At 43.1% G+C, this 17,764-nt stretch overlaps 1 protein-coding gene across 1 annotated transcript in view; it reads right to left on the reverse strand.

Annotated features, from left to right (window-relative positions):
• Positions 1 to 554: 554 nt before the first annotated feature.
• The window catches only part of LOC130267770 (zinc finger CCCH-type antiviral protein 1-like), a 29,464-nt gene continuing 12,254 nt past the window's right edge, over positions 555 to 17,764 (reverse strand). The window contains exons 11-14 of the mRNA XM_056517947.1: positions 10,471 to 10,645; positions 10,259 to 10,389; positions 3,233 to 3,384; positions 555 to 1,496 (exon numbers count right to left, since the gene is read on the reverse strand). Coding sequence (XP_056373922.1) covers positions 1,210 to 1,496; positions 3,233 to 3,384; positions 10,259 to 10,389; positions 10,471 to 10,645 — 745 coding nt within the window. The 3' untranslated portion in view covers positions 555 to 1,209. The remainder of the gene's footprint in view (positions 1,497 to 3,232; positions 3,385 to 10,258; positions 10,390 to 10,470; positions 10,646 to 17,764) is intronic.

Below are 17,764 nucleotides of genomic sequence, written 5' to 3' on the forward strand. Positions count from 1 at the left end.
CCCACAGACCATGTCTACCACCCCATGTAGATGAAGGGGCCCACAGACCCTGTCTACCACCCCATAAAGATGGAGGGGCCCACAGACCACGACTACCACCCCATGTAGATGAAGGGGCCCACAGACCATGTCTACCACCCCATGTAGATGAAGGGGCCCACAGACCCTGTCTACCACCCCATAAAGATGGAGGGGCCCACAGACCACGTCTACCACCCCATGTAGATGAAGGGGCCCACAGACCACGTCTACCACCCCATGTAGATGAAGGGGCTCACAGACCATGTCTACCACCCCATGTAGATGAAGGGGCCCACAGACCATGTCCACCACCCCATATAGATGAAGGGGCCCACAGACCATGTCTACCACCCCATATAGATGAAGGGGCCCACAGATCCTGTCTACCACCCCATATAAATAAAGGTGCCCACAGACCATGTCTACCACCCCATATAGATGAAGGGGCCCACAGATCCTGTCTACCACCCCATATAAATGAAGGTGCCCACAGACCATGTCTATCACCCCATGTAGATGAAGGGGCCCACAGACCATGTCTACCACCCCATGTAGATGAAGGGGCCCACAGACCATGTCTACCACCCCATGTAGATAATGGGCCCACAGACCATGTCTACCACCCCATGTAGATGAAGGGGCCCACAGACCATGTCTACTGCCCCATGTAGATGAAGGGGCCCACAGGTCCGGTCTACCCCCCCATGTAGATGAAGGGTTCTTATATCCCAATAATTGATGTCACCACACCCGTAGGATGACATCACTAATCCTTAACTAGCGGTTCAGGGGTCCATTAGGCTTCCCTAGGGTGTACCCCAAGATTACAAGAGCATAGCTTGGGGCATAGTCCCACAAACCCTTATTACTTAAGGGTACAGGACATTAAAATCTTTTAAAACCAAATCTCTACAATATAACCTTATTCTAGAGACTGAATGCAATGTTTTGTGACTCTAGTCACATCCAGAGCTGCATTCATAATTCTATTACTACTGCTCTCTGCTGCCCCCTGGTGTCTCAGTGCCTGTATGGCATGTTCTGATGTGATGCATTTTGGGAGATCATGTAGTGTTTACTCAAAGCTCAGTGAAAAAACACTCCCTCCCCTAAAATGCAGCGTTCTGATTGGTCAGTGCATCATTTTTGTTTCGTTGCATCAGTTTTCAGGAGACATTTTGGGCTCGTTCAGCAGATAACGCAGGATTTCTTCTGTTCTTCGTATTCCAGGAGATACTCGGGGTAGACCTGATGCTTCTTAAACACCACAAAGATGGCGGGATTGAGAATGTTGTTGACGCAGGAGTCATAATACCGCGTGTTCATGCCGGGTCTGGGCGGTGGTTGCGTCATTTGTTGGTTTCCCTTCACATAGTCTCCCACCAGCACACGAGCCACGAACATCGACTGCTTCCCATCAGGTTGTGGGACGGAGTAGTTGTTGGCGTAACAGGCGTCTCGGGCAAAGTAATTTCCTATGGGCAGAATGTCGACAGGTTACAAGCAACGCCTTAAAGGGGTACTCCACCCCAAGACATCTTATCCCCTATCCAAAGGATAGGGGATAAGATGCCTGACCGCGGGGGTCCCGCCGCTGGGGACCCCCGTGATCTTCCACGCCGCACCCCGTTAGCATCAGCCCCCGGAGCGAGCACGCTCCGGGTCTAATTACTAGCGATCACAGGAACGGAGCATAGTGACGTCACAGCTCCGCCCCCGAGTGACGTCACACTCCGCCCCCTCAATGCAAGCCTACGGAGGGGGCGTCACGCCCCCTCCGTAGGCTTGCATTGAGGGGGCGGAGCGTGACGTCACTCGGGGGCGGAGTACCTCTTTAATGTGTCTCTATAAAGGCCTATGGGCAGAATGTCGACAGGTTACAAGCAACGCCTTAAAGGGGTACTCCACCCCAAGACATCTTATCCCCTATCCAAAGGATAGGGGATAAGATGTCTGATTGCGGGGGTCCCACCGCTGGGGACCCCCGTGATCTTCCACGCCGCACCCCGTTAGCATCAGCCCCCGGAGCGAGCACGCTCCGGGTCTAATTACTAGCGATCACAGGAACGGAGCATAGTGACGTCACAGCTCCGCCCCCGAGTGACGTCACGCTCCGCCCCCTCAATGCAAGCCTACGGAGGGGGCGTCACGCCCCCTCCGTAGGCTTGCATTGAGGGGGCGGAGCGTGACGTCACTCGGGGGCGGAGTACCTCTTTAATGTGTCTCTATAAAGGCCTATGGGCAGAATGTCGACAGGTTACAAGCAACGCCTTAAAGGGGTACTCCACCCCAAGACATCTTATCCCCTATCCAAAGGATAGGGGATAAGATGTCTGATTGCGGGGGTCCCACCGCTGGGGACCCCTGCGATCTTGGCTGCGGCATCCCAGACATCCAGTGCACGGTATGAACTTCACCCCATGCCGGATGACTGCCGATGCAGGGCTGTCCCGCCCCCTTCCATAGATTTGCATTGAGGGGGCGTGGCCATGATGTCACGAGCCTCCGGCGCTCCACCCGACGCTCTAAACAAACATCGAGTGCAGCAGGGAGATCGCAGGGGTCTCCAGCAGCGGGACCCCCGTGATCAGACATCTTATCCCCTATCATTTTCAATAGGGGATAAGATGTCTAGGGGCGGAGTACCCCTTTAATAGCATCACCGGAAAAATACCATATATCATAGTGGAACCCAAGACTGTCAGGCCATGCTGAGAGTTGTAGTTGTACAAGAGAGACTGAAATATCTGTCATAACTGAAACATTGTCACTGATCTGAAGTGTCTTCTGTATTAATACATTAGGATACTGTGTATCAGAATCTAGTCACATGTTTGACTCCTAGCCTAGATTTTTCTTTAGTCTGAGAGTAGCCCTGATGTAGCCAGGAGTACAATCATCCCAAGGAGACTGAAAGTTTGTGCCCCTGGGTATAGCTGATATCAGGCAAACCTCCAACGAATAGGCCACATAAGTCAAGCCTGTCCCTAGCCAAGTCCCGCTGCAGGGATTGTTTGGCTTCTTAGAATTTTCTTCAAGGTGTTTGCAAGGATAATGCTGTACAAGGGCCTTGTTAGAGGAACTCTGAGTTACATCGCTCAGGTATGTGACAGTTCGCTCCAGGGACTACTACCCTCATCATCACCCACTACATCATCCCAGTGACCACCACGCCTCCAGTCAGAGGTTCACTGTACATGTTGCTTCCTACCTTGTCCATATCCATGACCATGGAAGCCACAGATGCGCCAGTCAAAACTCTCATTGTAAATGATGTGGACGTGTGACGGCACCGCACCATGGAACAGTCGCAACTCCTTCACGTCTTGTCCCTGATTTAGTTTTTTCATCTCTTCCTTTTGCCTTAAAAGCAAAAATAAATAAGATTAAAACACAGAGGCCCAACCCATAAAGGGTCTTCAATGGGGAGTAAAGACAAAGGGGGCCACAACGATCTGGGACATCCTCTCTCTGTAGGGGCCACCACCTATAGTGAAGAGAGATGGGGCCACAATGATCTGGGACATCCTCTCTCTGTAGGGGCCACCACCTATAGTGAAGAGAGATGGGGCCACAATGATCTGGGACATCCTCTCTCTGTAGGGGCTACCACATATAGTGAGGAGAGATGGGGCCACAATGATCTGGGACATCCTCTCTCTGTAGGGTCCACCACCAATAGTGAGGAGAGATGGGGCCACAATGATCTGGGACATCCTCTCTCTGTAGGGGCCACCACCTATAGTGAAGAGAGATGGGGCCACAATGATCTGGGACATCCTCTCTCTGTAGGGGCCACCACCTATAGTGAGGAGAGATGGAGCCACAATGATCTGGGACATCCTCTCTCTGTAGGGGCCACCACCTATAGTGAAGAGAGATGGGGCCACAATGATCTAGAACATCCTCTCTCTGTAGGGGCCACCACCTATAGCGAAGAGAGATGGGGCCACAATGATCTGGGACATCTTCTCTCTGTAGGGTCCACCACCTATAGTGAAGAGAGATGGGGCCACAATGATCTGGGACATCCTCTCTCTGTAGGGTCCACCACCTATAGTGAAGAGAGATGGGGCCACAATGATCCGGGACATCCTCTCTCTGTAGGGGCCACCACCTATAGTGAGGAGAGATGGGGCCACAATGATCGGGGACATCCTCTCTCTGTAGGGGCCACCACCTATAGTGAAGAGAGATTGGGCCACAATGATCTGGGACATCCTCTCTCTGTAGAGGCCACCACCTATAGTGAAGAGAGATGGGGCCACAATGATCTGGGACATCATCTCTCTGTAGGGGCACCACCTATAGTGAAGGGAGATGGGGCCACAATGATCTGGGACATCCTCTCTCTGTAGGGGCCACCACCTATAGTGAAAAGAGATGGGGCCACAATGATCTGGGACATCCTCTCTCTGTAGGGGCCACCACCTATAGTGAGGAGAGATGGGGCCACAATGATCGGGGACATCCTCTCTCTGTAGGGGCCACCACCTATAGTGAAGAGAGATTGGGCCACAATGATCTGGGACATCCTCTCTCTGTAGAGGCCACCACCTATAGTGAAGAGAGATGGAGCCACAATGATCTGGGACATTATCTCTCTGTAGGGGCCACCACCTATAGTGAAGGGAGATGGGGCCACAATGATCTGGGACATCCTCTCTCTGTAGGGGCCACCACCTATAGTGAAGAGAGATGGGGCCACAATGATCTGGGACATCATCTCTCTGTAGGGGCCACCACCTATAGTGAAGAGAGATGGGGCCACAATGATCTGGGACATCCTCTCTCTGTGGGGGCCACCACCTATAGTGAAGAGATATGGGGCCACAATGATCTGGGACATCCTCTCTCTGTAGGGGCCACCACCTATAGTGAGGAGAGATGGGGCCACAATGATCTGGGACATCCTCTCTCTGTAGGGGCCACCACACATAGTGAGGAGAGATGGGGCCACAATGATCTGGGACATCCTCTCTCTGTGGGGGCCACCACCTATAGTGAGGAGAGATGGGGCCACAATGATCGGGGACATCCTCTCTCTGTGGGGGCCACCACACATAGTGAGGAGAGATGGGGCCACAATGATCTGGGACATCCTCTCTCTGTGGGGGCCACCACCTATAGTGAGGAGAGATGGGGCCACAATGATCTGGGACATCCTCTCTCTGTGGGGGCCACCACCTATAGTGAGGAGAGATGGGGCCACAATGATCTGGGACATCCTCTCTCTGTAGGGTCCACCACCTATAGTGAGGAGAGATGGGGCCACAATGATCTGGGACATCCTCTCTCTGTAGGGGCCACCACCTATAGTGAAGAGAGATGGGGCCACAATGATCTAGAACATCCTCTCTCTGTAGGGGCCACCACCTATAGCGAAGAGAGATGGGGCCACAATGATCTGGGACATCTTCTCTCTGTAGGGTCCACCACCTATAGTGAAGAGAGATGGGGCCACAATGATCTGGGACATCCTCTCTCTGTAGGGTCCACCACCTACAGTGAAGAGAGATGGGGCCACAATGATCAGGGACATCCTCTCTCTGTAGGGGCCACCACCTATAGTGAGGAGAGATGGGGCCACAATGATCGGGGACATCCTCTCTCTGTAGGGGCCACCACCTATAGTGAAGAGAGATTGGGCCACAATGATCTGGGACATCCTCTCTCTGTAGAGGCCACCACCTATAGTGAAGAGAGATGGGGCCACAATGATCTGGGACATCATCTCTCTGTAGGGGCCACCACCTATAGTGAAGGGAGATGGGGCCACAATGATCTGGGACATCCTCTCTCTGTGGGGGCCACCACCTATAGTGAAGAGATATGGGGCCACAATGATCTGGGACATCCTCTCTCTGTAGGGGCCACCACCTATAGTGAGGAGAGATGGGGCCACAATGATCTGGGACATCCTCTCTCTGTAGGGGCCACCACACATAGTGAGGAGAGATGGGGCCACAATGATCTGGGACATCCTCTCTCTGTGGGGGCCACCACCTATAGTGAGGAGAGATGGGGCCACAATGATCGGGGACATCCTCTCTCTGTGGGGGCCACCACACATAGTGAGGAGAGATGGGGCCACAATGATCTGGGACATCCTCTCTCTGTGGGGGCCACCACCTATAGTGAGGAGAGATGGGGCCACAATGATCTGGGACATCCTCTCTCTGTGGGGGCCACCACCTATAGTGAGGAGAGATGGGGCCACAATGATCTGGGACATCCTCTCTCTGTAGGGTCCACCACCTATAGTGAGGAGAGATGGGGCCACAATGATCTGGGACATCCTCTCTCTGTAGGGGCCACCACCTATAGTGAAGAGAGATGGGGCCACAATGATCTAGAACATCCTCTCTCTGTAGGGGCCACCACCTATAGCGAAGAGAGATGGGGCCACAATGATCTGGGACATCTTCTCTCTGTAGGGTCCACCACCTATAGTGAAGAGAGATGGGGCCACAATGATCTGGGACATCCTCTCTCTGTAGGGTCCACCACCTACAGTGAAGAGAGATGGGGCCACAATGATCCGGGACATCCTCTCTCTGTAGGGGCCACCACCTATAGTGAGGAGAGATGGGGCCACAATGATCGGGGACATCCTCTCTCTGTAGGGGCCACCACCTATAGTGAAGAGAGATTGGGCCACAATGATCTGGGACATCCTCTCTCTGTAGAGGCCACCACCTATAGTGAAGAGAGATGGGGCCACAATGATCTGGGACATCATCTCTCTGTAGGGGCCACCACCTATAGTGAAGGGAGATGGGGCCACAATGATCTGGGACATCCTCTCTCTGTAGGGGCCACCACCTATAGTGAAGAGAGATGGGGCCACAATGATCTGGGACATCCTCTCTCTGTAGGGGCCACCACCTATAGTGAGGAGAGATGGGGCCACAATGATCGGGGACATCCTCTCTCTGTAGGGGCCACCACCTATAGTGAAGAGAGATTGGGCCACAATGATCTGGGACATCCTCTCTCTGTAGAGGCCACCACCTATAGTGAAGAGAGATGGGGCCACAATGATCTGGGACATCATCTCTCTGTAGGGGCCACCACCTATAGTGAAGGGAGATGGGGCCACAATGATCTGGGACATCCTCTCTCTGTAGGGGCCACCACCTATAGTGAAGAGAGATGGGGCCACAATGATCTGGGACATCCTCTCTCTGTAGGGGCCACCACCTATAGTGAAGAGAGATGGGGCCACAATGATCTGGGACATCCTCTCTCTGTGGGGGCCACCACCTATAGTGAAGAGATATGGGGCCACAATGATCTGGGACATCCTCTCTCTGTAGGGGCCACCACCTATAGCGGAGAGAGATGGGGCCACAATGATCTGGGACATCCTCTCTCTGTAGGGTCCACCACCTATAGTGAAGAGAGATGGGGCCACAATGATCTAGAACATCCTCTCTCTGTAGGGGCCACCACCTATTGCGAAGAGAGATGGGGCCACAATGATCTGGGACATCCTCTCTCTGTAGGGGCCACCACCTATAGTGAAGAGAGATGGGGCCACAATGATCTGGGACATCCTCTCTCTGTAGGGGCCACCACCTATAGTGAAGAGAGATGGGGCCACAATGATCCGGGACATCCTCTCTCTGTAGGGGCCACCACATATAGTGAAGAGAGATGGGGCCACAATGATCTGGGACATCCTCTCTCTGTAGGGGCCACCACCTATAGTGAAGAGAGATGGGGCCACAATGATCTGGGACATCCTCTCTCTGTAGGGGCCACCACCTATAGTGAAGAGAGATGGGGCCACAATGATCTGGGACATCCTCTCTCTGTAGGATCCACTACCTATAGTGAGGAGAGATGGGGCCACAACGATCTGGGACATCCTCTCTCTGTAGGGGCTACCACATATAGTGAGGAGAGATGGGGCCACAATGATCTGGGACATCCTCTCTCTGTAGGGGCTACCACATATAGTGAGGAGAGATGGGGCCACAATGATCTGGGACATCCTCTCTCTGTAGGGTCCACCACCAATAGTGAGGAGAGATGGGGCCACAATGATCTGGGACATCCTCTCTCTGTAGGGGCCACCACCTATAGTGAAGAGAGATGGGGCCACAATGATCTGGGACATCCTCTCTCTGTAGGGGCCACCACCTATAGTGAGGAGAGATGGAGCCACAATGATCTGGGACATCCTCTCTCTGTAGGGGCTACCACCTATAGTGAGGAGAGATGGGGCCACAATGATCTGGGACATCCTCTCTCTGTAGGGTCCACCACCTATAGTGAGGAGAGATGGGGCCACAATGATCTGGGACATCCTCTCTCTGTAGGGGCCACCACCTATAGTGAAGAGAGATGGGGCCACAATGATCTAGAACATCCTCTCTCTGTAGGGGCCACCACCTATAGCGAAAAAAGATGGGGCCACAATGATCTGGGACATCTTCTCTCTGTAGGGTCCACCACCTATAGTGAAGAGAGATGGGGCCACAATGATCTGGGACATCCTCTCTCTGTAGGGTCCACCACCTATAGTGAAGAGAGATGGGGCCACAATGATCCGGGACATCCTCTCTCTGTAGGGGCCACCACCTATAGTGAGGAGAGATGGGGCCACAATGATCGGGGACATCCTCTCTCTGTAGGGGCCACCACCTATAGTGAAGAGAGATTGGGCCACAATGATCTGGGACATCCTCTCTCTGTAGAGGCCACCACCTATAGTGAAGAGAGATGGGGCCACAATGATCCGGGACATCCTCTCTCTGTAGGGGCCACCACCTATAGTGAAGGGAGATGGGGCCACAATGATCTGGGACATCCTCTCTCTGTAGGGGCCACCACCTATAGTGAGGAGAGATGGGGCCACAATGATCTGGGACATCCTCTCTCTGTAGGGGCCACCACACATAGTGAGGAGAGATGGGGCCACAATGATCTGGGACATCCTCTCTCTGTGGGGGCCACCACCTATAGTGAAGAGAGATGGGGCCACAATGATCTGGGACATCCTCTCTCTGTGGGGGCCACCACCTATAGTGAGGAGAGATGGGGCCACAATGATCGGGGACATCCTCTCTCTGTGGGGGCCACCACACATAGTGAGGAGAGATGGGGCCACAATGATCTGGGACATCCTCTCTCTGTAGGGGCCACCACCTATAGTGAGGAGAGATGGGGCCACAATGATCGGGGACATCCTCTCTCTGTGGGGGCCACCACCTATAGTGAGGAGAGATGGGGCCACAATGATCGGGGACATCCTCTCTCTGTAAGGTCCACCACCTATAGTGAAGAGAGATGGGGCCACAATGATCGGGGACATCCTCTCTCTGTAGGGGCCACCACCTATAGTGAAGAGAGATTGGGCCACAATGATCTGGGACATCCTCTCTCTGTAGGGGCCACCACCTATAGTAAAGAGAGATGGGGCCACAATGATCTGGGACATCCTCTCTCTGTAGAGGCCACCACCTATAGTGAAGAGAGATGGGGCCACAATGATCTGGGACATCCTCTCTCTGTAGGGGCCACCACCTATAGTGAAGAGAGATGGGGCCACAATGATCGGGGACATCCTCTCTCTGTGGGGGCCACCACCTATAGTGAGGAGAGATGGGGCCACAATGATCTGGGACATCCTCTCTCTGTAGGGGCCACCACCTATTGCGAAGAGAGATGGGGCCACAATGATCTGGGACATCCTCTCTCTGTAGGGTCCACCACCTATAGTGAAGAGAGATGGGGCCACAATGATCTGGGACATCCTCTCTCTGTAGGGGCCACCACCTATAGTGAAGAGAGATGGGGCCACAATGATCTGGGACATCCTCTCTCTGTAGGGGCCACCACCTATAGTGAAGAGAGATGGGGCCACAATGATCTGGGACATCCTCTCTCTGTAGGGGCCACCACCTATAGTGAAGAGAGATGGGGCCACAATGATCTGGGACATCCTCTCTCTGTAGGGGCCACCACCTATAGTGAGGAGAGATGGGGCCACAATGATCTGGGACATCTTCTCTCTGTAGGGGCTACCACCTATAGTGAAGAGAGATGGGGCCACAATGATCTGGGACATCCTCTCTCTGTGGGGGCCACCACCTATAGTGAAGAGAGATGGGGCCACAATGATCGGGGACATCCTCTCTCTGTAGGGGCATTACATTCCGGGCCACCTCTCCTGATCCCTACCCCCATACATGGGGCACATACATACACAGCATGAGGTGAGACCTACCTCTGGAACACCTGCCACAGAGACGGGTTCTGGAGACGCCACAGCTTCCTCACCATGTACCCGCTGACCGTCTTGGTGAAGCTGCTGACAATTTCTGAGAACTCCCTGGACGTGTCAGGAATAAGAATTCTCTGGAGGGGAGAGAAGAAGTTATCACCTCTGGTCACATGTCGTCCGGTCAGCGCTGTAGTCACCGGTCATAGGGACGTTACCTGACAGCCGATCTCCGGCAGGGCCGATGCGTCCCATGTACTTGGGTAGATATCAGTCTTCAGGGGGGGCGGCGCTGTCTTCAGGGGGGGCGGCGCTGTCTTCAGGGGGGGGGGTGCTGTCTTCAGGGGGGACACGGCTGCTGCCGGGGGGGGCTGAGGTGTTGGTGATTTTGTACTAAAAGAATAAGATGAAAAAATAAAGATGAAAAGTAAAATATAAAGCAGGAAGAAAGAATACATATTTATCTATCTCATATCTATCTATCTCATATCTATCTATCTCATATCTATCTATCTCATATCTATCTATCTCATATCTATCTATCTCATATCTATCTCATATCTATCTATCTATCTATCTAATATCTATCTCATATCTATCTCATATCTATCTATCTCATATCTATCTATCTCATATCTATCTATCTCATATCTATCTATCTCATATCTATATATCTCATATCTATCTATCTCATATCTATCTATCTCATATCTATCTCATATCTATCTCATATCTATCTATCTCATATCTATCTCATATCTATCTATCTCATATCTATCTATCTCTCATATCTATCTATCTATCTCTCATATCTATCTATCTCATATCTATCTATCTCATATCTATCTCATATCTATCTCATATCTATCTATCTCATATCTATCTATCTCATATCTATCCATCTCATATCTATCTCATATCTATCTATCTCATATCTATCCATCTCATATCTATCTCATATCTATCTCATATCTATCTCATATTTATCTATCTCATATCTATCTATCTATCTATCTATCTATCTCATATCTATCTATCTCATATCTATCTATCTCATATCTATCTATCTCATATCTATCTATCTATCACATATCTATCTATCTCATATCTATCTATCTATCTCATATCTATCTATCTATCTATCTATCTATCTCATATCTATCTATCTCATATCTATCTATCTCATATCTATCTATCTATCTCATATCTATCTATCTCATATCTATCTATCTATCTCATATCTATCTATCTCATATCTATCTCATATCTATCTATCTATCTCATATCTATCTATCTATCTATCTATCTCATATCTATCTATCTATCTCATATCTATCTATCTCATATCTATCTATCTCATATCTATCTATCTCATATCTATCTATCTCATATCTATCTATCTCATATCTATCTAACTATCTATCTCATATCTATCTATCTATCTCATATCTATCTATCTCATATCTATCTATCTCATATCTATCTATCTATCTATCTCATATCTATCTATCTATCTCATATCTATCTATCTCATATCTATCTATCTATCTATCTCATATCTATCTATCTATCTCTCTCATATCTATCTATCTCATATCTATCTATCTATCTATCTATCTATCTATCTATCTCATATCTATCTATCTCATATCTATCTCATATCTATCTATCTATCTCATATCTATCTATCTATCTCATATCTATCTATCTATCTCTCTCATATCTATCTATCTCATATCTATCTATCTATCTATCTATCTATCTATCTCATATCTATCTATCTATCTCATATCTATCTCATATCTATCTATCTATCTCATATCTATCTCATATCTATCTATCTATCTCATATCTATCTATCTATCTATCTATCTCATATCTATCTATCTATCTATCTATCTCATATCTATCTATCTATCTATCTATCTCATATCTATCTATCTCATATCTATCTATCTCATCTCTATCTCATATCTATCTCATATCTATCTATCTATCTATCTCATATCTATCTATCTCATATCTATCTATCTATCTATCTCATATCTATCTATCTCATATCTATCTATCTATCTCATATCTATCTATCTCATATCTATCTATCTATCTATCTATCTCATATCTATCTATCTCATATCTATCTATCTCATATCTATCCATCTACCTCATATCTATCTATCTATCTCATATCTCTCCATATTATACATATCTCTCTATATTACATATCTCTCTGTATTATACATATCTCTCTGTATTACATATCTCTCTGTATTATACATATCTCTCTATATTGTAGATATCTCTCTGTATTACATATCTCTCTGTATTATACATACCTCTCTGTATTGTAGATATCTCTCTATATTGTAGATATCTCTCTATATTGTAGATATCTCTCTATATTGTAGATATCTCTCTGTATTATACATATCTCTCTATATTGTAGATATCTCTCTATATTGTAGATATCTCTCTATATTGTAGATATCTCTCTATATTGTAGATATCTCTCTGTATTATACATATCTCTCTATATTGTAGATATCTCTCTATATTGTAGATATCTCTCTGTATTGTAGATATCTCTCTGTATTATACATATCTCTCTGTATTATACATATCTCTCTATATTGTAGATATCTCTCTGTATTGTACATATCTCTCTATATTGTAGATATCTCTCTATATTACATATCTCTCTATATTGTAGATATCTCTCTATATTGTAGATATCTCTCTGTATTGTACATATCTCTCTGTATTGTAGATATCTCTCTATATTGTAGATATCTCTCTATATTGTAGATATCTCTCTATATTGTAGATATCTCTCTGTATTATACATATCTCTCTATATTGTAGATATCTCTCTGTATTGTAGATATCTCTCTATATTGTAGATATCTCTCTATATTGTAGATATCTCTCTATATTGTAGATATCTCTCTGTATTATACATATCTCTCTATATTGTAGATATCTCTCTGTATTGTAGATATCTCTCTGTATTATACATATCTCTCTATATTGTAGATATCTCTCTATATTGTAGATATCTCTCTATATTGTAGATATCTCTCTGTATTGTAGATATCTCTCTATATTGTAGATATCTCTCTATAATGTAGATATCTCTCTGTATTATACATATCTCTCTATATTACATATCTCTCTGTATTATACATATCTCTCTGTATTGTACATATCTCTCTGTATTATACATATCTCTCTATATTGTAGATATCTCTCTATATTGTAGATATCTCTCTATATTGTAGATATCTCTCTGTATTATACATATCTCTCTATATTGTAGATATCTCTCTATATTGTAGATATCTCTCTGTATTATACATATCTCTCTATATTGTAGATATCTCTCTATATTGTAGATATCTCTCTGTATTATACGTATCTCTCTATATTACATATCTCTCTGTATTATACATATCTCTCTATATTACATATCTCTCTGTATTATACATATCTCTCTATATTGTAGATATCTCTCTATATTGTAGATATCTCTCTATATTGTAGATATCTCTCTATATTACATATCTCTCTATATTGTAGATATCTCTCTATATTGTAGATATCTCTCTGTATTACATATCTCTCTGTATTATACATATCTCTCTGTATTGTAGATATCTCTCTATATTACATATCTCTCTATATTGTAGATATCTCTCTATATTGTAGATATCTCTCTATATTACATATCTCTCTATATTGTAGATATCTCTCTATATTGTAGATATCTCTCTATATTACATATCTCTCTATATTGTAGATATCTCTCTATATTGTAGATATCTCTCTGTATTATACATATCTCTCTATATTACATATCTCTCTATATTGTACATATCTCTCTGTATTGTAGATATCTCTCTATATTGTAGATATCTCTCTATATTGTAGATATCTCTCTGTATTATACATATCTCTCTGTATTATACATATCTCTCTGTATTGTAGATATCTCTCTATATTGTAGATATCTCTCTGTATTATACATATCTCTCTGTATTATACATATCTCTCTGTATTATACATATCTCTCTGTATTGTAGATATCTCTCTATATTGTAGATATCTCTCTATATTACATATCTCTCTATATTGTAGATATCTCTCTGTATTATACGTATCTCTCTATATTGTAGATATCTCTCTATATTGTAGATATCTCTCTGTATTGTACATATCTCTCTATATTGTAGATATCTCTCTATATTGTAGATATCTCTCTGTATTACATATCTCTCTGTATTATACATATCTCTCTATATTGTAGATATCTCTCTATATTGTAGATATCTCTCTATATTGTAGATATCTCTCTGTATTGTACATATCTCTCTGTATTGTACATATCTCTCTATATTGTAGATATCTCTATATATTGTAGATATCTCTCTATATTGTAGATATCTCTCTGTATTACATATCTCTCTGTATTATACATATCTCTCTATATTGTAGATATCTCTCTATATTGTAGATATCTCTCTATATTGTAGATATCTCTCTGTATTGTACATATCTCTCTGTATTGTAGATATCTCTCTATATTGTAGATATCTCTCTATATTGTAGATATCTCTCTATATTACATATCTCTCTATATTGTAGATATCTCTCTGTATTATACGTATCTCTCTATATTGTAGATATCTCTCTATATTGTAGATATCTCTATATATTGTAGATATCTCTCTATATTGTAGATATCTCTCTGTATTGTACATATCTCTCTGTATTATACATATCTCTCTATATTGTAGATATCTCTCTGTATTGTACATATCTCTCTATATTGTAGATATCTCTATATATTACATATCTCTCTATATTGTAGATATCTCTCTGTATTGTACATATCTCTCTATATTGTAGATATCTCTCTATATTACATATCTCTCTATATTGTAGATATCTCTCTGTATTATACATATCTCTCTGTATTACATATCTCTCTGTATTATACATATCTCTCTGTATTGTACATATCTCTCTATATTGTAGATATCTCTCTGTATTACATATCTCTCTGTATTATACATATCTCTCTGTATTGTAGATATCTCTCTGTATTGTACATATCTCTCTGTATTGTAGATATCTCTCTGTATTATACATATCTCTCTATATTGTAGATATCTCTCTATATTGTAGATATCTCTCTATATTGTAGATATCTCTCTGTATTGTACATATCTCTCTGTATTATACATATCTCTCTATATTGTAGATATCTCTCTGTATTGTACATATCTCTCTATATTGTAGATATCTCTATATATTACATATCTCTCTATATTGTAGATATCTCTCTGTATTGTACATATCTCTCTATATTGTAGATATCTCTCTATATTACATATCTCTCTATATTGTAGATATCTCTCGGTATTATACATATCTCTCTGTATTACATATCTCTCTGTATTATACATATCTCTCTGTATTGTACATATCTCTCTATATTGTAGATATCTCTCTGTATTACATATCTCTCTGTATTATACATATCTCTCTGTATTGTAGATATCTCTCTGTATTGTACATATCTCTCTGTATTATACATATCTCTCTGTATTATACATATCTCTCTATATTGTAGATATCTCTCTATATTGTAGATATATCTCTATATTGTAGATATCTCTCTATATTGTAGATATCTCTCTATATTGTACATATCTCTCTGTATTATACGTATCTCTCTATATTGTAGATATCTCTCTGTATTACATATCTCTCTGTATTATACATATCTCTCTATATTGTAGATATCTCTCTGTATTACATATCTCTCTGTATTACATATCTCTCTGTATTATACATATCTCTCTGTATTGTAGATATCTCTCTGTATTGTACATATCTCTCTATATTGTAGATATCTCTCTGTATTACATATCTCTCTGTATTATACATATCTCTCTGTATTGTACATATCTCTCTGTATTGTACATATCTCTCTATATTGTAGATATCTCTCTATATTGTAGATATCTCTCTGTATTACATATCTCTCTGTATTACATATCTCTCTGTATTGTACATATCTCTCTGTATTGTAGATATCTCTCTATATTGTAGATATCTCTCTGTATTACATATCTCTCTGTATTACATATCTCTCTGTATTGTACATATCTCTCTGTATTGTAGATATCTCTCTATATTACATATCTCTCTGTATTGTAGATATCTCTCTATATTGTAGATATCTCTCTGTATTGTAGATATCTCTCTGTATTATACATATCTCTCTGTATTACATATCTCTCTGTATTGTAGATATCTCTCTGTATTGTAGATATCTCTCTGTATTATACATATCTCTCTATATTGTAGATATCTCTCTGTATTGTAGATATCTCTCTGTATTGTAGATATCTCTCTGTATTACATATCTCTCTGTATTACATATCTCTCTGTATTACATATCTCTCTGTATTGTACATATCTCTCTGTATTGTAGATATCTCTCTATATTACATATCTCTCTGTATTATACATATCTCTCTATATTGTAGATATCTCTCTGTATTGTACATATCTCTCTATATTGTAGATATCTCTCTGTATTGTAGATATCTCTCTGTATTACATATCTCTCTGTATTACATATCTCTCTGTATTACATATCTCTCTGTATTGTACATATCTCTCTGTATTGTAGATATCTCTCTATATTACATATCTCTCTGTATTATACATATCTCTCTATATTGTAGATATCTCTCTGTATTGTACATATCTCTCTATATTGTAGATATCTCTCTATATTGTAGATATCTCTCTGTATTACATATCTCTCTGTATTATACATATCTCTCTATATTGTACATATCTCTCTGTATTGTAGATATCTCTCTATATTGTAGATATCTCTCTATATTGTAGATATCTCTCTGTATTACATATCTCTCTATATTGTAGATATCTCTCTGTATTACATATCTCTCTGTATTACATATCTCTCTGTATTGTACATATCTCTCTATATTGTAGATATCTCTCTGTATTGTACATATCTCTCTATATTGTAGATATCTCTCTGTATTACATATCTCTCTGTATTATACATATCTCTCTATATTGTAGATATCTCTCTATATTGTAGATATCTCTCTGTATTACATATCTCTCTGTATTATACATATCTCTCTATATTGTAGATATCTCTCTGTATTGTACATATCTCTCTGTATTGTAGATATCTCTCTATATTGTAGATATCTCTCTGTATTACATATCTCTCTGTATTATACATATCTCTCTATATTGTAGATATCTCTCTATATTGTAGATATCTCTCTATATTGTAGATATCTCTCTATATTGTAGATATCTCTCTGTATTGTACATATCTCTCTGTATTGTAGATATCTCTCTGTATTGTAGATATCTCTCTATATTGTACATATCTCTCTGTATTATACATATCTCTCTATATTGTAGATATCTCTCTATATTGTAGATATCTCTCTA

This window comes from Hyla sarda, chromosome 4, assembly GCF_029499605.1.
Source record: "Hyla sarda isolate aHylSar1 chromosome 4, aHylSar1.hap1, whole genome shotgun sequence".
In the NCBI taxonomy this organism is placed as follows: domain Eukaryota; kingdom Metazoa; phylum Chordata; class Amphibia; order Anura; family Hylidae; genus Hyla; species Hyla sarda.